The sequence below is a fragment of the Macaca nemestrina genome, chromosome X (assembly GCF_043159975.1).
Source record: "Macaca nemestrina isolate mMacNem1 chromosome X, mMacNem.hap1, whole genome shotgun sequence".
NCBI lineage: Eukaryota > Metazoa > Chordata > Mammalia > Primates > Cercopithecidae > Macaca > Macaca nemestrina.
The window spans coordinates 70,576,278-70,602,140 of NC_092145.1; the positions used below are offsets into that span (position 1 = coordinate 70,576,278).

At 36.0% G+C, this 25,863-nt stretch overlaps 1 protein-coding gene across 8 annotated transcripts in view; it reads left to right on the plus strand.

The window, feature by feature from the left end:
- LOC105483642 (ribosomal protein S6 kinase A6) overlaps window positions 1–25,863 on the plus strand; it is a 130,294-nt gene that overhangs the window by 57,455 nt on the left and 46,976 nt on the right. For all 8 annotated transcript variants that reach the window (XM_011744603.3, XM_071088618.1, XM_011744594.3 and 5 more), the window contains 8 exons: window positions 10,579–10,721; window positions 13,196–13,266; window positions 13,504–13,592; window positions 14,699–14,757; window positions 23,283–23,385; window positions 23,972–24,102; window positions 24,524–24,646; window positions 25,138–25,227. In XM_011744603.3, coding sequence (XP_011742905.1) covers window positions 10,579–10,721; window positions 13,196–13,266; window positions 13,504–13,592; window positions 14,699–14,757; window positions 23,283–23,385; window positions 23,972–24,102; window positions 24,524–24,646; window positions 25,138–25,227 — 809 coding nt within the window. The remainder of the gene's footprint in view (window positions 1–10,578; window positions 10,722–13,195; window positions 13,267–13,503; window positions 13,593–14,698; window positions 14,758–23,282; window positions 23,386–23,971; window positions 24,103–24,523; window positions 24,647–25,137; window positions 25,228–25,863) is intronic.

Below are 25,863 nucleotides of genomic sequence, written 5' to 3' on the forward strand. Positions count from 1 at the left end.
TTTTGGGCAATGATGAATAAAGCCACTGTAAACCTTCATGTATAGGTTTTTTGACCATAAATTTTTATTTCCTTTAAGTAAATACATAAGGAGTGAGATTAGTTGATCATATGTTGAGTGTATTTAACTAAGTGAGAAAACTTCAAACTGATTCCCAAAGTGGTTGTAATATTTCATATACCCACCCGCAATGTCTAGTGGATCTGTATCCTCACTAGCATTTTGTATTGTTAGTATTTTTTATTTTATCTATTCAAATAGGCATTAGGTAGAATTATCATGGTTTTATTTTGTATTTTTCTAAAACTAATGACACTAAGCACATTTTCATGTATTTATTTCTTTGAAGAAGTGTCTATTCAGATCTTTTGCCCATTAAAAAATGGATTGTTTGATTTTCAACCTATAATATTTTATATTTTTTAAATTTAAATTTTAATTTTGTAGGTACATACTTGTATATATTTATGTGTTGTATGAGATATTTTGATACAGGCATGCAGTGCCTAATAATCACATCAGGGTAAATGGGGTATATACATCATCTCAAGCATTTATCCTTTGTGTTACAAGCAATCCAGTCATATGCATTTAGTTATTTTAAAATGTATAATTATATTATTTTGGACTATACTCACCCTGTTGTGCTAGCTAATATTAAGTCTTATTTATTCTCTCCAACTGTTTTTCACACCCATTATCCATCCCCCATCCTCTAAGTCCCTTCCCCTTGTACCCTTCCTAGCCACTGGTAACCATCCTTCTACTCTCTATTTCCATGAGTTCAATTATTTTAATTTTCATCTTTCATAAATAAGTGAGAACATAAGTTTATTTTCCTGTGCCTGGCTTATTTCAGTTAACACAATGACCTCCAGTTCCACCCACAATGCAGATGAAAGGTTCTTACTCTTTTTTATGGATGAATAGTACTCTGTTGTGTTTAAGTGCCTCATTTTCTTTATCCATTTGTCTGTCAGTGGGCATTTAGATTGCTTTCTTACCATGGTTATTAAAAACAGTGCTGCAGCAAACATGGGAGTACAGATATCTCTTCATTGTACTGATTTCCTTTCTTTTACATATGTACCCAGCAGTGGGATTAATGGATCGTATGGTAGCTCTATTTTTAGTTTTTTTGAGGAACCTCTAAACTGTTCTCCATAGTGGTTGTGCAAATTTACATTCCCACCAACAGCGTATGAGATTTCCTTTTTCTCCGCATCCTCATCAGCATTTTTTTATTGCCTGACTTTTGAATAGAGGCCTCATTTTAGGGAGAAATTATATCTTACTGTAGTTTTGATTTGCTTTTCTCTGATGATCAGTGATGTTGAGCACCTTTTCATATGCCTGTTTGCCATTTGTATGCTTTCTTTTGAGAAATGTCTATTCAGATCTTGTGCTCATTTTTTAATTGGATTATTAGACTTTTTCCTGTAGAGTTGTTTGAGCTCCTTGTATATTCCTGTTATTAATCCCTTGTCAGATGGGCAGTTTGCAAATATTTTCCCTTATTCCGTGAATTGTCTCCTCATGTTATTGATTGTTTCCTTTGCCATGCAGAAGCTTTTTAACTTGATGTGATCCAGTTTGTACATATTTGCTTTGATCACCTGTGCTTGTGGGCTATTACTTAAGAAATCTTTGCCCAGTCCAATGTCCTGGCAAGTTTATCCAATGTTTTCTTGTAGTAGTTATATTGTTCAAGGTCTTAGATGTAAATTTTTAATCTATTTTGTTTTTATTTTTGTATATAGCAAGAGCTAGCAATATAGTTTCATTCATCTGTATATGCATATCCAGTTTTCCTAGCACCATTTACTGAACACGCCGTCCTTTACCCATTGTATGTTCTTGGCACCTTGTCAAAAAGGAATTTACTGTAGATACATGGATTTATCTCTGGGTTCTCGATTCCATTCCCCTGTCCTATGTTTCTGTTTTCATGACAGTACCATGTTACTATAGCTTTGTAGTATAATTTGAAGTCAATAATGTGATTCCTCCAGTTTTGTTCTTTTCTCATAGGTAGCTTTATCTATACTGGGTATTTTGTGGATCCATATAAATTTTAGGACTTTTTTTTCTATTTTTGTGTAGAATCTCATTCTATTTTGAAAGGTATTCTATTTTGAAAGGTATTGTGTTTAATCTGTAGATTGCTTTGGGTAGTATGGACAATTTGAACAATACTGATTCTTTCAATTCATGAACTTGGAATACCTTTCCATTTTTTGTGTGTCTTTCTCAATTTCTTGCATCATTTTAGTATGTTCCTTTTTACATGTCTTCTTTAATTTCTTTTTATCAATGTTTTGTAGTTTCATTGTAGAGATACTTTACTTCTTGTTTAATTACTAGGTATTTGATTTTCTTTTTAGCTATTATAAGTGGGATCACTTTCTGGATTTCATTTTCAGATTGTTCTCTGTCGGCCTGTAGAAATGCTACTGATTTTTGTATGTTCATTTTGTATCCTGCAACTTTGTTGAGTTTGTCAGTTCTAATAGTTTCTTGGAGGAGTCTTTTGGTTTTTCCAAATGTAAGATAATACCATCTGTAAAAAAGGATAATTTGACTTCTTCCTTTCTCACTTGGATACCCTTTATTTCTTTCTCTTGTCTGATTGCTCTGGTTAGGACTTGCAGTACTATGTTGATTAACAGTAGTGAAATCAGGCATCCTTGTTGTGTTCCGGGTCTCAGAGGAAAGGATGTCAGTTTTTCCCAATTCGTTATGGTACTAACAGTGGGTTTGTCATATATGGCTTTGATTATGTTGATGCATGTTCCTTCTATACCCAGTTTTTTGAGGTTTTTTTTTTTTTTTATCATGAAGAGATGTTGAATTTCATCAGGTGCTTTTTCAACATCAGTTGAAATCATCATGTGGTTTTTGTCCTTCATTTTGTTGGTATGATGTATCATATTATGTGATTTGCATATGGTGAACCATCCTTGCATACCTGGGACAAATCCCACTTGGTCTTGATGAACAGTCTTTTTGATGTATTATTGAATTCAATTTGCTAGTATCTTGTTGAGGATTTTTGCATTATTATTCATCAGAGATGTTGGCCTGTAGTTTTTTGTTGTTGTTGTATCTTTGTCTGGTTTGGGTATCAGGGTAATACTTGCCTCATAGAATGGGACTTTGGGAGTATTCCCTCCTGCTCTATTTTTTGTAATATTATGAGCAGGATTGGTATTAATTCTTCTTTAAATGTTTGGAGGAATGTAGCACTGAAGCCATCAGGCCCTGGGCTGTTCATTACTGAGAGACTTTTTATTATTGTGTTGATCTTACTACTTGTTATTGACCTCTTCAGGTTTTGGATTTCTTGGTAGGTTTTATGTGACAAGGAATTTGTCCATTTTCTTTAGATTTTCCCATTTATTGGCATGTAGTTGCTCATAGTAGCCACTAATGACCCTTTGAATTTTTGTGGTATCAGTCATAATGCTTCCTTTTTCATCTCTAATTTTAATTATTGGGGTCTTCTCCCTGTATTTCTTTGATAGTCTGGCTAATGGTTTGTCAATTTTGTTTATTTTTTCAAAAAGCAAGTTTTTATTTCATTGATGTTTTATATTATTTTCCTCATTTCAAATTCATTTATTTCTGCCCTGATATTTATTACTTCTTTTCTCCTATTAATTTTGGGTTCAATTTGCTTGCTTCTCTGGTTCTTCAAGATACATCATAAAGCTATTTGAAGTTTTTTTTTTTTTGATATAAGCACTTTCAGCTATAAATTTCCATCTTAGTACTGCTTTCACTGTATTCCATAGGATTTTTTATGTTGTATTTCTATTATCATTTGTTTCAAGAATTTTTAAAATTTCTTTTTTAATTTTTTTATTGACTCTTTGGTCATTCAGGAACATATTGTTTTATTTCTATGTATTTATATAGTTTCCAAAATTCCTCTTGTTGTTGATGTCTAGTTGTATTCAATGTGGTCACAGAAGATGCTTGATGTTATTTCAGATTTTTGAATATATTAAGACTTGTTTTGTGATGTAACATATGGTCTATTCTTGAGAATGATCCATGTGCTGAGGAGAAGAGTGTGTATTCTGCAGCCTTTGGATGAAATGTTCTGTAAGTATCTATTAGGTCCACTTCTTCTATGGTGCAGATTAAGTCTGATGTTTCATTGTTGAGTTTTCTGTCTGGGAGGTCTGTCCACTGCTGAAAGTGGGGTGTTGAAGTCACTGGCTGTTACTGTATTGAGTTCTATATCCCTCTTTATCTATAATATTATTTGCTCTCTATATATGGATGCTCCAGTTTGGGGTACATAGATATTTATAATTTTTCTGTCTTCTTGCAAGATTGACCCCTTTATCATTCATTATATAATGACCTCCATTTCCCTTCTTGCAATTTTTGCCTTCAAATCTATTTTGTATGATATGACTGCTCCTGCTCCTTTGTGGTTTCCATTGGCATGGAATATCTTTTCCCATTCCTTTATTTTCAGTCTGTATGTGTCTTTATGCGTGAAGCGTGTTTCTTGTAGGCAGCAGATCATTGTTTCTTGTTTTTTCATGGGTTCATCCAGTCTATGTATTTTTATTGTTTAGTCCATTTATATTCAGTGTTGTTATTAATGAATAGGGACTTACTCCTGCCATTTTTTTAGTTGTTTTCTGGTCCGCTCTTCCTTGTTTTCTTCCTCCCTGCCCTCCTTTTACTGAAGGTGATTTTCTGTGGTGCTGTGATTTAGTTTCTATTTATTTATTTATTTATTTATTTATTTATTTATTTATTTAGAGATGGAGTCTCACTCTGTCGCCCAAGCTGGAGTGCAGTGGCACGATCTCGGCTCACTGCAAGCTCCACTTCCCAGGTTCATGGCATTCTCCTTCCTCAGCCTCCCAAGTAGCTGGGACTCCAGGTGCCTGTCACCACACCCGGCTAATTTTTTGGTATTTTAGTAGAGATGGGGCTTCACCGTGTTAGGCAGGATGGTCTCGATCTCTTGACCTTGTGATCCGCCTGCCTCGACCTCCCAAAGTGCTGAGATTACAGGCATGAGCCACTGCACCTGGCCTCTTTCTCTTTATTTTTTGCATATTGTATGTTTTTCGGTTTGAGATTACCATGAGGCTTGCCAATATGATCTAATACCCCTTATTTTAAACTGATGGAAACTTAACACTGATTGTCTAAACAAACATGCAAAAAAAACCTGCTGAAAAACACTACACTTTGACTTCGTCTCCCCACTTTTCAACTTTTTATTGCTTCTCTTTATGTCTTATTGTACTATGTTTTGAAAAGTTTTTGTAGTTATTGTTTGATTGGTTCGTCATTTAGTCTTTCTACTTAAGAGGAATTTACACCCCACAATGACAATGAAATAATATTCCCTGCATTTTTCTTTGTGCTTACTATTATAGAGAGTTTTGTACCTTCAGATGATTTCTTCTTGCTCATTACATACTTTTCTTTCAGATTGAAGAACTCCCTTTAGCATTTCTTATAAGCCAGGTCTGGTGTTGATGAAATCTCTGTTTTTGTTTTTCTGGGAAAGTCTTTATTTCTCCATCATGCATGAAGAATACTTTTTGCCAGTTATAATAGTGTAGACTAATTTTTTTTCAGTGCTTTAAATATGTTATGCCCCTCTATCCTAACCTATAATGTTTTCACTGAAAAGTATGCTGCCAGGTGTATTGGGGCTCCATTATGTGATTTGTTTATTTTCTCTTGCTGTTTTTAGGATAATTTATCATTGAACTTTTGGAGTTTGATTATTAAATGCCTTGAGGTGATCTTCTTTAGTTTAAATCTGTTGGGTGTTGTATAACTTTCTTGTACTTGTATGTTTATTTCTTTCTCTAGGTTTCGGGAATTATCTGATAGTATCCCTTTGAATACACTTCTTACCCCTCTTTCTCTCTCTACTTTCTATTCAAGTCCAGTAGCTCTTAGACTTGCCCCTCTTAGGCTATTTTCTAGATCTTGTAGGCATGCTTTATTCTTTTCCTTTTTTTAAAATTTTGTCTCCTCTGTGTATTTTCAAATAGCCTGTCTTGAAGCTCACAAATTATTTTCACTTCTTGATCAGTTCTTCTATTAAGAGACTGTCATGCATTCTTCAGTATATCAAGTTGCATTTTTCAGCTCTAGAATTTCCACTTGATTCTTTTTAATTATTTTAATCTCTTTATTAAAGTTATCTGATAGAATTGTAAATTCCTTCTCTTTGTTATCTTTAGTTTCGTTGAGTTTCCTCAACAGAGCTATTTTGAATTATCTGTCTGAAAGCCTGCATATCTATCTCTGTTTCTCCAGAATTGATTCCTGGTTCCTTATTTAGTTCATTTGGTGAGGTCATGTTTTTCTGGATGGTCTTGCTGCTTGTAGATGCTTGGGAGTGTATGGGCATTGATGAGTTAGATTTTTAATTTGGTCTTCGCACTCCAGGCTTATTTGTACCTGTCCTTCTTGGGAAGACTTTACAGGTATTCGCTGGGAGTTGAACCCCAAGCCCAATAATGCTACAGTTTTATAGGCTCCTAGAGGTAACCCATTGGTGGCCTTGGATAAATTCTGGAAGAATTCTCTGTATTACCAGTTGGAGAACCTCATTCTTTTCCCTTATTTTCTCCCAAACAAATGGAGTCTATCTCTGTGCTGAGCCACCTGGAATGGGGATGTGGTTATGCAATCACTCCTATGGCTGCCACCACTCAGACTGTATTAAATCAAACTGCAAGCCAGCACAACACTGGGTCTTGCCCTTGGCTCACTATAACTATTACCTGGGTAAAACCTATTTTCACTCAAGACCATAGTGCTCTACAATCAGCAGATGTTAAGGCCAAACAGGTTTGTGTCTTTCCTTTCAGGGCAGTGAGTTCCCCCTGGCCCCAGGTAGGACCAGACATGCTGTCTGGGAGCCAAGGATTAGAGTCACATACCTTAGAAATTTACCTGAAGTTCTATTCTACTGCAACTAAGGTGGCACTCAGACCATAACCCAGAATCTTTGTTGCACTTCCCTCCCCTTTCCACAGGCAGAGGAACCTCTCCCTGTAGCCATCAGCACCAGCAGCCCATAGCAGGGGTTCTCCCAGGCCACTGGCAACGTTCACTTAAAGCCCAGTGGTTCTTCAGTCAACAACTGGTGAATGCTGCCAGGCTGGGAATTCACTCTTCGGAGCACTGGGCTCCCGTATGCCCCAGGGCAGATCTAGAAATGATATTCAAGAGCCTAGGCTTAGACTCAGAGATCTCAAGAGCCTGCTTATTGGCCTACCCCACTGTGGCCAAGCTGGTGCCTAAGGTGCATTACCTTTCTGTCTGCTTTTCTCAAACAGAAGGATTTTTTTTTTTCTGTAGCTACCACATCTCTCAATTTTTGGGTCACACCTGAAGCCAGCATGTCTCAGAGCCCAAGGTCCATGGTGTACTACCTGGGTATATTGCTGCTGGTGGTTGTTTGTGGTGCAAGAGCTCTTTAATCAGCAGGCAATTAATCCTGCCAGGACTGGGTTCTTCTTTTCAAGACAGTGGGTTTCCTTTTGGCCCAAGGTGTGTCTAGAAATATCATCCATGAGCTAGGGCCTGGAATGGGAACCTCACAACTCTGCACAGTGTCCTGTCCTACTATGGCTGAGCTGATATCCAAGATGCAAGACAAAGTCCTCTTTACTTTTTGCTCCTTCCTCCTTAAGCGGAAGGAAGGAGTCACTTTTGTTGCTGTGCTGTCTGGGTTTGGGGGAATGGTGGCACAAGTACTCCCTTAGCCACCCTGACTGGTATTTACCTAGGTCACATGCCACCCTAGTCCACTGGCTCTAATTCCAGTTCAACACTAGTAGTTGCCTAGGAATTGCAGAGTTTACATCTTAGACTGCCTTTTAAGTTTACCTAGGACCCCAGAGCACTTTGGCCCAAGATGGTGAGGCTTGCTGAGGAGTTCAAATTTAGACCACTGGGATGGGCAATTCCCTTCTGTCTAGTTCTTGTCCAAAAACTTCCTCCGGCCGGGTGCAGTGGCTCATGTCTATAAACCCAGCACTTTGGGAGGCTGAGGTGAATGGATCATCTGAGGTCAGGAGTTCGAGACCAGCCTGACCAACATGGTGAAACCCTGCCTCTACTAAAAGCACGAAATAAATTAGCCACCCATGGTGGCAGATTCCTGTAATCCTAGCTACTCAGGAGGCTGAGGCAGGAGAATCACTTGAACCCGAGAGGCAGAGGTTGCAGTGAGCAAGACTTTGTCTCAAAAAAAAAAAAAAAACTTAAAAAATAAAAAATAACAAAACCTTCCTCCATATGTGGGTGCTGGCTGAGGCGAGCATGACTTTGCTCTCTGCTGTAACAGGGCAGCACTGAATTCAATGTAAAGCCCCCCATTTGCTGAGTTTTTCCTCCCCTATCTGCAAAGACTCTCCTCATTGCATGACTGCTGCTGGGGCATGGGGAGGGGGTGTCATCAGTGATTCATGACTGTCTCTTCTACCCTCTCCAATGCCTCTTTCAGCAATATGAAGTTACAACTAAGTACTGTGATCACTCACCTGATTTTTGATTCTTGTGATGGTGCTTTTCTGTGTGCAGAGAATTGCTGAACTTTGGTGTTCCTGCAGAAGCTACAAATGGTATAGGCTTCTATTTCGCCATCTTGCTCCATCCTCTCCTCCTGTAGCTTCTTTTTCATTTTCTTAATACCATTTTCTGAAGAACAGTTTTGTTTATTTCGATGATATCTAGTTTATCATTTTTCTTTTATGGATTATACTTTTCATGTATAACCCAAGATCACAAAGATTTTCTATTCTTTTTGTAAATTTTATATTAGGTTTTACATGGTTTACGATCCATTTTGAGTTAATTATTTATGGTAAGAGGATGAACTTTTCTATATCTCTATCCTACTTGTTCTGGTACCATTTGTTGAAAAGACTGCTTTTTCTCCATAGAATTGTTTTTGCACCTTTGTGATAAATTAAGTGACATTGTAGAGCCAGTTATAATGTGATGTATGTGATCTAAATCACTGCAGTATGCATAAATCCATAGTATATAAACCACAGAACTTATGGGGAAAATGGGGCAAGGGGCATAACTTTAAAATGTTTAATCAGTGATACTCAAAAGAGAAGAAAGTAAAAAGGGTAGCATTGTTTTATATGTTCTAAATGATTAAGAAATACATAAAGACTGCAATAAATACAGTTCCTTACCTTGAAAAAGACCTGAAGTTTGCTTGTGGAAGTGGGTGTCAGAAAAGTTACAGTTTGTAAATTATAGTGATGTAGTGGAAGTTAGACTATCTGGAACTGGAAGGAAAATTTTAACACTAGAGGTGGACAGGAGTGGCTCATAACAAATACAGTGAAGTAGCTGGTAGATGTTTGAGGTGTGTGCATATGTGTATTTTATGTATTTCTACTTTCTTAAGCTCAGCTGGTTCAGTTTTCTGTGCTCATATGATGTTTCCTGCAGACAAAATCACCCATAAGCCAGTGTGAAATTCCTGTTATACTTAGATTGTTTGCTAAGATATCAGTTGCATTAGAACAAATTTGCATTTTCAAAAGAAGCATTATAGCAAAATTAACTGTATATGTTAGTCTATTATTGTACACTCTTCTGTTCCGTTGATATATATGTCCAACCTTTTTCTGGTACCCCACTGTCTTGATTACTGTAGCTTTATAGTAAGTGTTGAAGTCAGGTGTAGTAGAAGTCCTTTAACTTTCTTCTAACTTTTCAAAATTGTTTGGACTATTTTATTTTCTTGACTTTTCTATACAACTTGTAGAATCAGCTTATTGATTTCTACAAAAGAAATTTTGCTGGGATTTTATTAAAGTTTCATTGAATTGGTATATCAGTTTGGGGAGAATTCATACCTTAACAACATTAAATCTTCCAATTCATGAACATGGTATATCTTCCCATTTATTTAGGTCTACTTTGATTTGTTTCATCAGTGTTTCCAGTTTTCAGCATATGATTCTTACATATATATTTTATAGCTGTAGTTGTATATTTATACCTGTAGATTTCATGTTTGATATTTTTGGTGGTATTATAAATGGTATTTTTAAAATTTCGTCTTCCAGTTGTTCATTAGTAATACCAGGAAATAAGATTGACTTTTATATATTGATATCTTTAGCTCTTTGAAGGCTTTGAACAAAAATGGAAGCTCACCAAAGCCAAAGCAAAATTTGTTTTTTTAGTATTTTAAAAAGTATAAGTTACTATTTCTGTTTTGTCTTAGTCTATTTTAAAACTTAGATCAATATGGCAGCTTTGATTTAATTGTTGTTCCCTCACATTTTTTGCATTGTATTCTAGTGCAGACCTGAAAGCATGTATTTTGAAGATGAGATTTAATGGAGGGATCTTTAAATGACCTTAAAGAGTATTGTTATGAAATACAAGCTACTTTCTCTTATTGATCTCACAGGAACTTTCTTAAGAATAATTGTAGGCCATCCATAAATAATTGTAATGTTTAATACATTATTTTGTTTCTTTTGATGTTTTCTGTTTTCTGAAGTTTTTCAGACACATTTTTTGGTAATACTGTTATTATAGATTTTGGACTCAGCAAGGAGTCAGTAGATCAAGAAAAGAAGGCTTACTCATTTTGTGGTACAGTAGAGTATATGGCTCCTGAAGTAGTAAATAGGAGAGGCCATTCCCAGAGTGCTGATTGGTGGTCATATGGTGTTCTTATGGTAAGTAGCAGTATTTGTTTTAATTATACCAACCTGTGATTGATATATAAATTATTTTATTTTATTTCAAAATATAAAAATAATTTTATTTCAAATTTTGGGACTTAGCAGGTCAGAAAGGGGTTCTGATAATTTATAATTAATACCAAAAACCTTGTGATTGGCTAGCTGTTATACAATAAAAATTAAGGTTTTGGTGTTCTGATTTATTTTAAAGTTGCTAGTAAAAAGGTAAATGGCAGCATTGTTATTATAAACTATTCATATTTGATACGTATGAAAAGGTCTGTCAGATTCTATATTTCAGAATGATGAGTTTATCAGTTACATGGTATTTTAATTGAATGTTACAGAACTTAGCACCTTACCATATAGTGTCCTATTGTCAGATTGTTCCGTGCATTCCCTGGAAAGGTTATAAACCTGTTGAACAGAGGAATCATGTCTTATACTACTTTTCATCTCCCATAGTACCAAGCATAGTGAGCATTTCAGTAGATGCTTAATACAGTAGATGCTTAATGACCATTGGTATGAGATTAAGCATAGAATTTGCAGTAGTCAGTAGGATGATAGATAAATAGCTGTTGAATTAGATATAATTTGCTTTTGAGGGCTGATCCATTTTGTCCATTTATCACTGAGTAGCATACCAAATGACACATCAGCATGTTAAGTGCCTATTATAAGCCTGACATATTAGGAGGCCTGTGGGGTAAGGACTGATTCTAAGTACAATATTTGGTCTTTTTCAATTGGAGTAGCTAAATAAACTCTCAAGAAGTACCTTAGGAGTTCAGGGAAGATTTAATGTAAGCTGATGTAGGCAAACTGGAAGAGTTGGAACTTAAATTAAGCCCTGAAGGATGGATAAAATTTAAATAGTTGTGTGTCAAGAAGGAGAGTATTGTGATCATATTAGCAAAGACTTGGAGAACCAGTTTGACTAGAGAAGTGGAGAAAGAGGGCAAAGGTGGAGGAAGTGAAGCTATAAACCTATAAGCATTTACACATGATTCTTTGGGTAGGAGGAAACTTTTAGATTCTTAAACAGGATGGAAATTAGAGAAGATTGTATTTTAGGAAGATTAGCCTTGACAGCATTATGTAAGTGGATTGTATTGGAAGAAACTAGAAATAGGAAGACAAAAGAGATCTTAAAAGACAATTGTAAGATTATAGAGATTTCAAAGTAATCTGTTACTAACCTTGGTAGCAAATTAGATGACACAGGTGAAAAAGAGATGAATTGTCAAAGATAAAAATGCCTATAAAATTTGTGAGTTTTAGGGGGATGAAAGAATGGTAAGTTAATAGAAGAGATAGCTGAGGAGGACAGCTGATTTTGGAAGTGGGAAAAAATAATTTCTAACATGTAGCATAGGTTACTGTCGGTTAATGACTCACCACTGGGTGGTGATAAACTAGAAGGGGTAGTGGAGAGAGAATCAGAATCATTTGGAGACCTTAATATGTATATATTAACTACCCAACCTATAGTTTCTTTGAGGGAAGATGTGAGTCCTGTATATGATCCTTCATTCTCTCCCTGAAGTTGTCACCTCTACTCCTCCAGTCTTTGGTGGTCTACCATTACTTAAGATTTGGGAAGGAAAGCTGGAGTTTGAGAAAGATTAAGGCTTGAACAGCAGATTTTGGGAGACATTAAGATACAGGGAAGACTTGAACGTATAAGCTCACTTAGATTGTGAGTTCAGATAAATGAGTAGAAGACTAAAGGACAAATCTATTATTGAATCTAAGTTTGAGATTTAAATACTGGAGATACAAAAACTTCTCTTTAATGTACTATAATGGTTTTTAGAGGTAGTCTGTTTATACCATTATTTAATGTTCTAGTTAGTCACATTGCAGTCAGTTCTCTATGAGAAAATGTTTTCCTTCTTCTCTGTACAACTAAGGTGTATGTTTCTTTTTTAAAGCTATTGGCATGCGTGTCGGGGGGTGGGGTAGTGGTGCTGGTGTGTTCTGCTGCTTCTACCTCTTTTTTGGGTCCTGTTTTGGGGGCCGTGGAGGGAATGAGAATGGTTAAATCTTTGTTGGGCATGTATGAATTCGAAATGCTTTTCTGCTTATTTTTCCTTTTCCTTTATTATTAAACATTTGCTTCAAAAGAATATCTTTGTTTTAACAGAAAATGCATTGTGTGTATTTTCAAATTGCTTTGGCTTTGAGAACATAGCCAAATTAGAACTGAGGAAGAATTGGTTGGTTTCATCTGCTACAAGTCACCATCAGTTGAGCTATATATATATAGAGAGAGAGAGAGAGTGGGATACCAGAAGTATATTTCTTTAAGTAACCGAATTTTCTGGTCCCATTTTGATCTACTATCATGTAGATCTTACAGTTTGATGATTATATAGTAGAAGTCTCAATTTTTTTCTAAAGAATCTTACTATATATTCTAAGGTGTTCTAATTGTGTGGTGATGTTTTGTTTGTTTGTTTTAGTTTGAAATGCTTACTGGTACTCTGCCATTTCAAGGTAAAGACAGAAATGAGACCATGAATATGATATTAAAGTAAGTGTAAACAGTATGTTTTTCTTTTGGGAAAAAAATCTCTTGCTTTCAGTTTTGAGAAAATTATTGCGGTTTTAAAATAACACGAGAACATTTTTCTCACTGTCTTGTTCCCTTCTACCATATACAGGACTTTATTTACCCTTGTAAAAGCACTTTTAAAAATTCTTTTTGAGGTTTTTCAAATCAAATGTGTGGCTAAATTGAAGTGAAACTTTCTAAAATCCTCTGTTTCAGAGCAAAACTTGGAATGCCTCAATTTCTTAGTGCTGAAGCACAAAGTCTTCTAAGGATGTTATTCAAAAGGAATCCAGCAAATAGATTGGGTATTGCTTATTTTCTTAGCTTTTATAGAAGTAACTGCATGTTTTGGGAGGATAATTAAATCTTTATATTTTCTTGTTTGATTTGAGCACATTACTTCTATACATAGAATTCTTCATTTTGTGTATGCATTTCAGATGAAGTAAACTCTGTTATGTCCATGATTTAAAACTGAAGTAGTCTAGTTAATGAAAGCTTCTGTTCAACCTATTATTAGGTATATATTATGGGTTACTTCTTTTGAAATAATACACAGATTCTCCCTTATACAGGTAGTCTTTTATATATTTGAAGATAGATATTTTGCCCCTCCCAATATTCTTCGAAGTAAGCATTATGTTTCTGTAACTACTTTTTTTAACCCCTTTCTGGTAGCCTTTCCCTGTATCCAGATGCGATCCTATTATTTATGCCCTCGTGTGAAAATTTCGGTGTCCGTTTATTCCTTTGTACCTTTTTTTTTTTTTTTTTTTTTTTTTTTGAGACGGAGTCTTGCTCTGTCGCCCAGGCTGGAGTGCAGTGGCCAGATCTCAGCTCACTGCAAGCTCCGCCTCCCGGGTTCACGCCATTCTCCTGCCTCAGCTTCCTGAGTAGCTGGGCCTACAGGCACCCGCCACCTCGCCCGGCTAATTTTTTATGTTTTTTAGTAGAGACGGGGTTTCACCGTGTTAGCCAGGATGGTCTCGATCTCCTGACCTCGTGATCCACCTATCTCGGCCTCCCAAAGTGCTGGGATTACAGGCTTGAGCCACCGCGCCCGGCCTCCTTTGTACCTTTTAATTTGGCATATAAATATAAGGTCATAAGATAAATTGGAAGTGAAAAAATATGTATTTAAGTTTAAGTATTATGTTTAATACTATTTTGATTTGAGAGACAGTTTAATATTTCATGATACTCTTTGTAGTTCAGTATGAACATTAGTTATTTTTTATCGCAATAAAATGAAAGGACCAGCTAATAAAATGCCAGATAAGAAATCAAATAATTTTCTTTTCAAGGAATGTATGAAATATGTGTGTTCCTGTTTACAGATAGCAGTCTGGAAGCCAGTGAGCAAGATTTAAAAAAAATCATAAAATTAAAATATCATTTCTTTTTTTTATAGGATCAGAAGGAGTTGAAGAAATCAAAAGACATCTGTTTTTTGCAAATATTGACTGGGATGTAAGTTAAGTAGAAAGCTTGTTATTGAATAACTTCATATGACCAACACAGGAGAGTAAAGGTTTATTGCTTTTAATTTAAATAACAAATCAGTGGAATGTTTACATATGTATTTATTTTTCTTTTTCTTAAAAAAAATTTAGATCTGGGGGTGCATTTGTGGGTTTTTTACATGGATATTGCATAATGGTAGGTTTGGATTTCTAATGTATCCATCAACAAAACAGTGACCATTAGGTAATTTTTCAACCCTCAACCCCCTTTTAACTTCTCCCTTTTGGAGTCCTTGGTGTCTGTTATTTCCATCTGTATGTCCATGTGTTTCCATTGTGTAGCTCCCACTTATAAGTGAGAACATGGGATATTTGATTTTCTGAGTTATTTCACATAGGATAATGATCTCCACCTCCATCCATGTTGCTGCAAAGATAATGATTTTGTTCTTTCTTACAGATGTGTAGTGTTCCATGGTGTCTATATACCATATTCTCTTTATCGAATTAACCATTGATGGACACTTAGGTTGATTCCATGACTTTGCTATTGTGAACAGTGCTGTGATAGACATACAAGTGCAGGTGTCCTTTTTATATAATGATTGATTTTCCTTTGGGTACATTCCTGTTAGTGGGATTGCTGGGTCAAATTTTTTTGCTTATTATACCTTTGAGAAATTTTCATATGGTTTTTCATAGAGGTTGTACTAATTTACATTCCCATCAACAGTGTATAAGTGTACCCATTTTTTTCCCACATCCATGCCAACATCTGTTATTTTCTAACTTTTTAATAATAGCCCTCCTGACTGATATAAAATCATATTTCATTGTGGTTTTAATTTGCATTTTTCTGATGATTAGTAATATTGAACATTTTTCCATGTTTGTTGGCTGCTTTATGTCTTCTTTTGTAAAATGTGTGTTCATATCCTTTGCCTACCTTTTAATAGGTCTGTTTGTTTGTTTACCTGTTGAGTTGTTTGAGTTCCTTGTAGATTCTGGATATTAGTCTTTTGTCAGAGACATAGTTTGCAAATATTTTATCCCATTCTGTAGGTCATCTTTTTACTCTACTGATTATTTCTTTGGCTGTGCAGGAAATTAATTAAGTCCAATTTGTCTACTTTTGTTTTTGTTGCATTTGCTTTTGGGATCTTAGTCATAAATTCTTTGTATAGATCAATGTCCAGAAGAGTTTTGGCTAGGTTTTCTTCTAGTACCTTTGTAGTTTCACATCTTATGTTTAAATCTTCAAACCATCTTGAGTTAATTATTGTGAATAGTGAGAGATAGGGGTCCAGTTTTATTCTTCTTCATGTGGCTAGACAATTTTCCCAACACCATTTATTGAATAGAGTGTTCTCTCCTCATTGTTTATTGTTTTTGATTTTGTAGAAAATCAGATGGCTATAGGTATGCAGCTTTATTGCTGGGATCTCTGTTTTGTTACATTGATCTATGTGCCTATTTTTGTACAAGTACTGTGCTGTTTAAGTTACTATGGCCTTGTAGTATAATTTGAAATTAGGAAATGTGATGCCTCTGGATTTGTTAATTTTACTTAAGGTTGCTTTGGCTATTCAGGCTATTTTTTTGATTCCGTGTAAACATTAGGATTGTTATTTCTAATTCTCTGAAGGATGACTGATGTTCATAGTTTGATAGGAATTGTACTGAATGTGGATATTGCTTTGGTCAGTATGTTTTTTTGTTTGTTTGTTTTTGTTTTTTTTGTTTTTGTTTTTGTTTTTGTTTTTTTGACAGCATCTCTCTCTATTGCCCAGGCTGGAATGCAGTGGCACAATCACTGCTCACTGCAGCTTTGACCTCCTAGGCTTAAGCAATCCTCCCACTTCAGCCTCCTGAGTAGCTGGGGATACAGGTGTATGCCACCATGCCTGGCTAATGTAAATTTTTTTGGTAAAGATGAGGTCTCGCTATGTTAACTAGGATGGTCTGGAATTTCTGGGTTCAAGTGAGTCTCCTGCCTCAGCCTCCCAAAGTACTGGGATTATAGACGTGAACCACTGTGCCCGGACTGGTATGGTCATTTTAATGATATTGATTCTTCCAATTCATGAGCATGAGATATTTCTCCATTCGTCCATTTGATCTAGTTTCTTTCATCTGTGTTTTATAGTTCTCCTTGTAGAACTCTTTCACATTCTTGGTTAAATGTATTTGTAGGTATTTTACTTTTTGCGGCTGTTGTTAATGAGATCGTTAATGATAAACTTCATTTGGTTTTCAGTTAGAACATCATTGTTGTATAGAAAAGCTACTGATTTTTGTATGTTGATTTTATTTTTTGAAACATTACTGAATTTGTTTATCAAGTCTAGGAGTCTGTTGGAGGAGTCTTGGTTTTTCTCAGTATCTTATATCATCAATGAACAGAGGTACTTTGACTTCCTCTTTTCCAATTTGGATGTCTTTCGTTTCTTTCTCTTGCTTGATTGCTCTGGCTAGGACTTTCCAGTACTATGTTGACTAGGAGTGGTAAAAGTAGACATCCTTGACCTGTTTCAGTTCCTGAAGGGAATGCTTTCAACTTTCCCACATTTGGTATGATGTTGGAGTATGTTCTTTCTATGCCTATTATATGGAGGGTTTTTATCATCAAGTGATGTTGAATTGTCTCTAATGCTTTTTCTGCATCTATTGAGATGATCACATGATTTGTGTTTATAATTTTATGTGGTGATTTGCATTTATTGATTAGTAAATGTCGATCCATCTTTTCATCCCTAGAATAAAATCCACTTGATCATGATTAACTATTTTTTTGCACGTGCTGTTGGATTTGGTTTGCTAGTATTTCGTTGAGGATTTTTGCATCTATGTTCATCTGGAATATTGGCTGGCAGTTTTCTTTTTTGGTTGTGTCCTTACTTGATTTTGCTTTCAGGATGATACTGGTTTTGTATAATTAATTAGGAAGGATTCCCAACTCCTCAATTTTTGGGAACAGTTTTAGTAAGATTGGCACCAGCTCTTCTTTGCATGTCTGGAAAAACTTGTTTGTAGACTTATGTGATCCTGGCTTTTTTTGATGTAACATTTTTTATTGCTGGCTCAGTTTCACTATTCCTTTGGTCTGTTTGTATTTTCTGTTTCATCCTGGTTCAGTCTTGGGAGACTGTATGTTTCCAGGAATTTGTCCAACATCTAGCTTTTCTAGTTTGTATGTATATACATGTTCATAGTTATCACTGATCATCTTATATATATTTCTGTGGTATCCATTGCAATGTGTGCCCTTTTCAGTTTCTGATTGTACTTGTTACAGTCTTCTGTTTTTTCTTCTTAGTTAAGCCATCTAGTGATCTATCAACTTTATTATTTCAAAGAACCAGCTTCTCATTTTGTTGATCCTTTGTGTCTTTTTTTGATCGCAATCTCATTTAGTTCAGCTAAATGAGACTTAGTTATTTTTTGTTTTCTGCTAGCTTTGGGTCTGGTTTTTCTTGTTATTCTAGTTTCATGTAGTGTAACAATAGGTCATTGATTTGAGATCTTTCTGTGTTTTTGATTTAGGCATTTAACACTAAAAACTTTCCTCTTGGCACTGCATTGGCTGTATCTCCAACGTTTCGCTATGTTGTGTCTCTATTTTCATTCATTGCAGTTTTTTTTATTCCTGCCTTGATTTTGTTGTTCACCCAAAAGTCATTCATGAGCAACTTGTTTCATTTCCATGTACTTGTGTAGCTTTGAGAGTTCCCCTTGGTATTCATTTCTAATTTTATTCTACTGTGGTCCAATGGGATACTTGATGTGATTTTGATTTTCTTGAATTTATTGAAATTTGCTTTATGGTTAAGCATATGTTCAATTTTGGAGAGTGTTACATGTGCAGATGAGAAAAATGTCTATGCTGTAGTTGTTGATTAGAATATTCTGTAAAAGTCCATTTGGTCTAGTGTCCAGTTTAAGTCCAGAGTTTCTTTGTTGGCATTTGCCTTGATGACCTGTCTAGTATTGTCATTTGGTATTGAAGTCCCACACTATTATTGTATTGCCATCAATCTCTTTTCTTAGGTCTAGTAGTATTTGTTTTTGAATCTGAGCACTCTGGTGTTGGATGCATATATATTTAGGATAATTAAATCTTTTGGTTTAATTGAGCCCTTATCATTTCATTGTATAATGCCCTTCTTTGCCTTTTGTTACTGTTGCTGGTTTAAAGTCTGTTTTATCTGATATAAGAATGGCTACTTCAGCTCTGCTGTGTTTTTTATTTGCATGCTATATGTTTTTCCTCCCATTTACTTTAAGTCTGTAGATGTGCTTACTATTCTATGGGTCTCTTTTTGGTAGCAAATGGTTGGTTTTTGTCTGTTACCCAACTTGCTGGTCTACATATTGTGGATGGGACATTTATGCCATTTATGTTGAAGGTTATATTGATATATGAGGTTTTAATCCTGTCATAATGTTGCTAGCTAGTTGCCTTGGATTCTCAATTGTATGATTGTTTTATAGGATCTTTGAGCTTTCTACTTATGTGTGCCTTTATGATGGTGAGTGACATACTTTTGTTTTCATTTTTAGAACTTCTTTGAGCATTTCTTATGGGGTCTATTTAATGGTGATAAATTCCTCTAGTGTTTTCTGTTCATGACTTTATGTCTTCATTTTATGAAGCTGATTTTGGCTGGATATAAAATTCTTGGATGCCATTTTTTAAAGGAAGCTAAAATTAGGTCCCCATTCTCTTCTGGCTTGTTAAAATTTCTGCTGAGAGGTTCACTGTCAGTTTGATGAGGTTTCCTTTATTCGTGATTTGATGCTTTTCTCTAGCTTCTTTTATGATTTATTCTTTCACATTGAACTTGGATAGTCTGGCGACTATATCCCTAGGTCACGTTTGTATTCTATAGTGTCTCCTAGGTGTTCCCTGAATTGCTTATATCTAGATATCTGCATCTCTAACAAGATTGGGTATATTTTCCTGAATTAGTTCCTCAATTATGCTTTCCAAACTTCTTTTCTTTTTTTCTTTCTGTCTATAAGTTGTAAGTTTGGTCACTTTACATTATCCCATATTTCTCAAAGACTTTGTTCATTTTTTAAAAAGTTATTTGTTATTTAATTTTATCTGATTTAATTCAAAAGACCAGGCCTCATGCTCAAAATTATTTCTTATGCGTGGTCTAGCATGTTATTAAAGTTTTCAACTCTGTTTTGAAATTCCTTTCATCTTTTTTTTCACTTCCAGAATTTTAAAATATATATATATTTATCTTTTATCTCCTGAATTGTTTTCTGATTTTTTTGTTTGTTTGTATGTTTTTGACTTTCTTTTGGATTTCATTGAGCTTCCTTACAATCCATATTTTGAATGTTTTATCTGCCATTTCGGAGTTTTCATTTGATTAAGATTCATTGGTAGGTAGCTACTATGACCCTTTGGGGATGTCATTACATTCTTTTTCTTCATAGTCCTGAAGTTCTTATGTTAGTTCCTTCTTATCTGTAGAAGCTGTCACATATTGCTTTTGAATTTGTTTCATTTAGATGTGGTTCACCCCCTGCTGCCATCCCTCTTGGGGGATGTGACTGTAGAGTAGGTTGGGAAGTAGCCAAAAGTCTCTTGGCTTTGTTTCTGTAGGCCCGTGCACTTCTTATCAGGTTTTTACGTTGGGTTTTACAGTTCAATCTATAGGGCAGTAGGTGGCATTTACCAGTAGAAGCCAGCTGTGGCAAAAGCAGATCAGTATGCAGTTGATATTTGTTTATTGTGTGGTGATCTCTGTTGTTTCAGATGATGGGCTGGACAGTGGAATGCCAGGTTCCTTGACCTTCTTGTCCCATGAGGGGTGAGGGGAAAGAGAGCTAGGCAGAGCTTGACTGCCTGGCTTGCACACAAATACCCCAATGATGAACTGGGGAACCAGCCCTGACAGGCATGGTTGGAAGAGTACCTGGTAAACAGTGCCAAGGTCTCAGCAGAGAGTAGGGGGACTAGCTTCACATCCTAGACGGGTAGCAATATGTTCTATTTACCTGTCACACCCCTAACTCAGAGTTCATGGCTCTCAGTTCAGATGCACAACTGCCGTGTATCTCTAGACCACAGTATAGCTGATAGCCACAGAAGACACTTGCCTTGCAGTTGTCTATGGGAGTGGTTTCTGGGTGGAACCTCTTGAATCAGTCCAATACACACAGCTTTGTGACTCACCTGTTTGCCAGTGGGTAATGCTACTGCTTTCTGTAGATATCACAGAGGGGATCCACTTTCTAGCACACACAGTTGGGTATTAGCTGTGGGAGTATCGTCTGGTTGGGTCCATCTGAGCTCAGACCCCAGGTTGGGGCATGGTCATGTACTAGCAGTGGTGGATAGGACTAGGCAAACTTCCAATTCCTTATCCCCCGGATTGCCCAACGGACAGCATGTATGAGTCCTGTAAGAAGTGGACCAGGACCAGGACAGTGGACTTGTTAAGTCTCTAGAATCCTGCTGCTGGCTATGATAGGGAGTGATGGGCTGGTTCTCGGAGTCACAGGCAGAACGCTCAAGCAGAGGCAGGGAAAGTACTCTGGAAGTGGGAGTCCTAGAGTACATCATGTGCCTGTGGGGGCTGGGATCTCAGAAGGGCCTACAAAACGCTTAGGCAGTTGCAGAATGCTCAGGCAGTTGGCGCATCAATGCATATTGCAGACCTGTGGTGACTGGGCTCTCAGAAGCACCCACAGAATGCTCAGAATATAGCAAAACACTCAGGTGATTGGGTCCCTATGGCTGATCACAGGCCTGTGGGAGCTGGTCTCTTAAAAGGGCCCACGGGATTCTCAGATTACGGCAGAATGCTCTGGTGGTGGGATTCCCATGGCTGATCACATGCTTTGGGGTCTGGGCTCTCAGAACAGCCTGTAGAATGCTTATGTGGTCGAAGTCCCAAGGCCCGTCACAGGCCTATGGGGGCTAGGCTCTCAGAAGACCTCCAGGTAACAAGTGAAATAGTCAGTTGGGAGCAGGGCTGCTGGCCTTTCACTGGGGAAGGCAGACCCCTTCAGCTGAAGCAATGAAGGTTGGCAGCCATGGGGTGCTTGGCCCACCTGCACTTCCCTCCTGATGGAGCGGCAGTGGATTTCACTTTGGGGGGCACACAGAGGTGCCCAGTTTCCCCACTGTCTCCTTGGCTCAGGAGTGACAAATGTGATGGTGGTGTCGGGCACAACTATTGAGGGAGCTTAAGAGTGGGTCACCAGCCTCTGGGAGCTGAGCTGTAAGAAGAACGCCAGGCTGTGGCCAGTATATACACGTAGGGGCAGGGCAGCTGTGCTGTAGACCCAACACTGAAGAAGGGAAGCCTCATTTAGAAGGGAACAGCTGAGGTCAGCAGTCTTTGCAGCGTGCATTCTGCTCACTCTTCTGTACTGCAGCTGCAGTATCTGTCTTTGAGGTGTGCACAAGTGCCGACCTACCTGCTCCCTGCCTAGTGGGGTGGCAGCAGACGGTGCCAAGCTGCTCAGGGATCAAAAGTTCATGGGATTCCACATGGGCTTGAGCAGTACCTTTGCACAGATTCCAGGCAGCTCCATGTATTAAACTGGAGGCCTAGGGGATTCAAGGGGCTTACCTATAGTTAGTATTGAAAGTCTGTGACAGAATCGTGAATTGTGGAATCCTGGAGGTCTCTCACCCAATCTTCCCTTCCCTGCATCAAAGATCTCCTGGCTCCACACCAGTCTCAGTTCACCTGATGGCATGGCTTTGTTCTCTTCTTTTTGTGATTCCCAATTCCATCGCTTCTCTGATGAATTCCAGTGTGGCCTCTTAGAAAATATACTTGAAGTGTCAATATTTACTTGCTATTTTGATTACTCATCATGAGAGAGGCACCCACTAGCTGTTTCTAGTAAGCCATATTGAACCAGAAGTCGTGTTTACATATTTAAATAAATGAAAATTACTCAAAAGTAATTCCCTATTTATTTTTCCCCACTGTGGGACTGTAAGCTTTTTAAAAAATAGATTTCAAAAAAAGTGGCTTTTTATGTATTATTAGAAACTTTCTATGCCTTTCAAAAGCGTAGATTTTAGCAAGGTAGATTGTTAAACAAGACTAAACTTTTCAATTATCTGATACAAGCCTAAACAGTACATTTAATGTATGTTTTTATGTGAAAACAATATTTTAGATGAAATATGTACTTCTTAAAAATAATCTATTGATTTTGAAAGCCTTGAGCATTTTAGTTGTTATTGTGCTGTATTTGCATGGCTATATTATCAATGAGCATTCAAAAACTTCTAATATCCAAAATTGACCTTTCCTTGTGAATTCAGCTTGTGGCATCATTGCTATGTTTCTTGGCCTCATTACATTTTGAACATTAGCTCTCAAAATTTTAGAATTTGGTTAACAGGTATCTGAAACCTGTTGAAATTTATTTTATGAAATCGTTAGTCTTCTATTATGTACTGTGAATATTATGTTCTGCTTTCTTTTACAAAGTATAATAATTTTTAAAGTCTTAATATGTTTTGTGTTATCTGGTTGCCCCTTCTAGAAGTTATATAAAAGAGAAGTTCAACCTCCTTTCAAACCTGCTTCTGGAAAACCAGATGATACTTTTTGTTTTGATCCTGAATTTACTGCAAAAACACCTAAAGGTAATGCATGTTTATCTGTAAAATCAGAGATTTTAAGTAGATAGTTTAAAAATAAACTGTCTTCTGAAGTAAAAACTAAAAGAATGGTAAATTTGCAGAGACTTGGTTTGTCCATGGGAAATATGGATCCTATACAAAACATTGCTTGGGCAGCTGTCAAGTAGATGTTTTAAATGGGAAATATTTATTAGGAAGGCAGGAACTTGGTCAAAGGGTGGCAAGTTTCTTTCTTTCTTTGCATTATAAGTCCTTTGGTATGCTAATGATTTACAGGATGGGGTAGGAGGTAAGACATCAGATATTTTACTCGGTCTTTTACAGTTTCATATATACATTCAAGAAATATTGAATACCTACCATGTACTAAGCAATGAGTATGCAGCAATGAAAAGAACAGACAAAAATTACTTACCAAAATGGAGCATGTATACAGATGGGAGGAGACAGATAATATATAATAAATCAAATATGTAATATGTTAGATAGCAGCATTGAATGGTTTCCTTTATAGTTAAAGAAATTCTGACACTTTATATCATAGAATTCTGCGTGTAGTTATAATTAAATGTAATTATTTGGACATTAGATTCTCCTGGTTTGCCAGCCAGTGCAAACGCTCATCAGCTCTTCAAAGGATTCAGCTTTGTTGCAACTTCTATTGCAGAAGAATATAAAATCACTCCTATCACAAGTGCAAATGTATTACCAATTGTTCAGGTAAATTCCACTTAATCACATTATTCAGTTTTGGGATAATTATTTCTCTGTTATTGCTGATGTATTTTTAATAGTTTTTTTCAGTGATTTTTAACTACTTTGTTTATCTCTTGGTATAAATCATGAATTAAATATGTCCCTGTATGTTTTGGAAAAGAGCAGACAGTGGTAACTTTTAAATTATATTTATGTGGCCTCTTTTGAATAAAATAGAAAGGTGATGTATAAGCTAGCTGATTTATTATATTGCCTGTGGGTATCAAGAAAGGATTGGTTCACGCCATTTATAAATGTTGATAAAACTTTTGTAGAATGAATTATTCTAGTTAAAGATTTAAGATGAATGTATATTTAGGACAAAAGACAGAAAATGTGAAAATATTTCATTCTCCTTAGTATTTTACTTTTTAAAAATAAACAGATAAATGGAAATGCTGCACAATTTGGTGAAGTATATGAATTGAAAGAGGATATTGGTGTTGGCTCCTATTCTGTTTGCAAGCGATGCGTACATGCAACTACCAACATGGAATTTGCAGTGAAGGTATTGTCTCTGAGCCTAGGTTTCTTGTTTGTTTTATGCATGTAATTTAAATTATGAGTCAACTGACAAACATTTTCAGTTGAGTAAATGAAGATAGGAAATATAAGATGATGAGAAAGAACTCTGAGACTTAATATTTTCATTTTTGAATTTCTTTTCAAGCCTTTATTATGTAGGAACAGTATATTTCATGAATTTTTGCATTTGAAAAATTTTGTTATACATGTATTATGTTAAGATTGAGCAATTGTGACAATTATAATTACGTCATCATTGGTACAGTTTCAGTGAAATAGGATATAATGTTAAAATGTTCTTTTCTTTTGTTAAGTTTTTAACTTATAAGATGTTTTTAAATGTTAAAATAATATAAGGTAAGCATTGTTCTTGAGGTTTTAAGCATTTCTTCAAAAATATAACCAAATTGAAAATATTCATTTTTAGACAAAATAATTTGTTTGCCTCAGATATTTTTTGTTCTTATTTCTTAGATCATTGACAAAAGTAAGCGAGACCCTTCAGAAGAGATTGAAATACTGATGCGCTATGGACAACATCCCAACATTATTACTTTGAAGGATGTAGGTATTTCTAAATCTAGGTATCAGCTAAGCTAATGAAGTTATGAATTGGAACTTTATTTTTCTTATTGAAACTTTTAATGTCTTTAGCATATTTAATTTCATGCCTCAAAAATCTCAAGACTCTTAAATTGCCACTTTAATTTTTTTTTTCCCCATGATTCTATACTCCTGGTCTTATAGAATATCAAAAATAACTGTGATGATTGGTAAATGAGAATTTCTGGATTACTTGAATATATTCTGGCTGGTTAACTAACATTGTAACTAACACCATTTATTATTCTGTAGTGCTATCAATATAGAAGATACAGGACATTGGGGATCTGCCAAATTCTTGAATATTTTACTTTCTTTATTGTATGGTAATTGGCTATAGCGTTATGGATTGTTTCTGGAGTGAAATAGTGTTAGTCTACAGTTTTGTAAAATGAATATATAACTCATTAATATGTTACCGAATGCTCACTTTTCACATAAGGAGATAATGTTCTTTTCTCTTTATACCAGACAGAAAAAACTATCACCTTGATCACTTTGTGTCAGAAAATGATATGCACTTTGATTTGTAATCTTTAAACTACCGTGTGGTGTGTGTGTGTGTGTGTGTGTGTGTGTGTGTGTGTGTATCATACA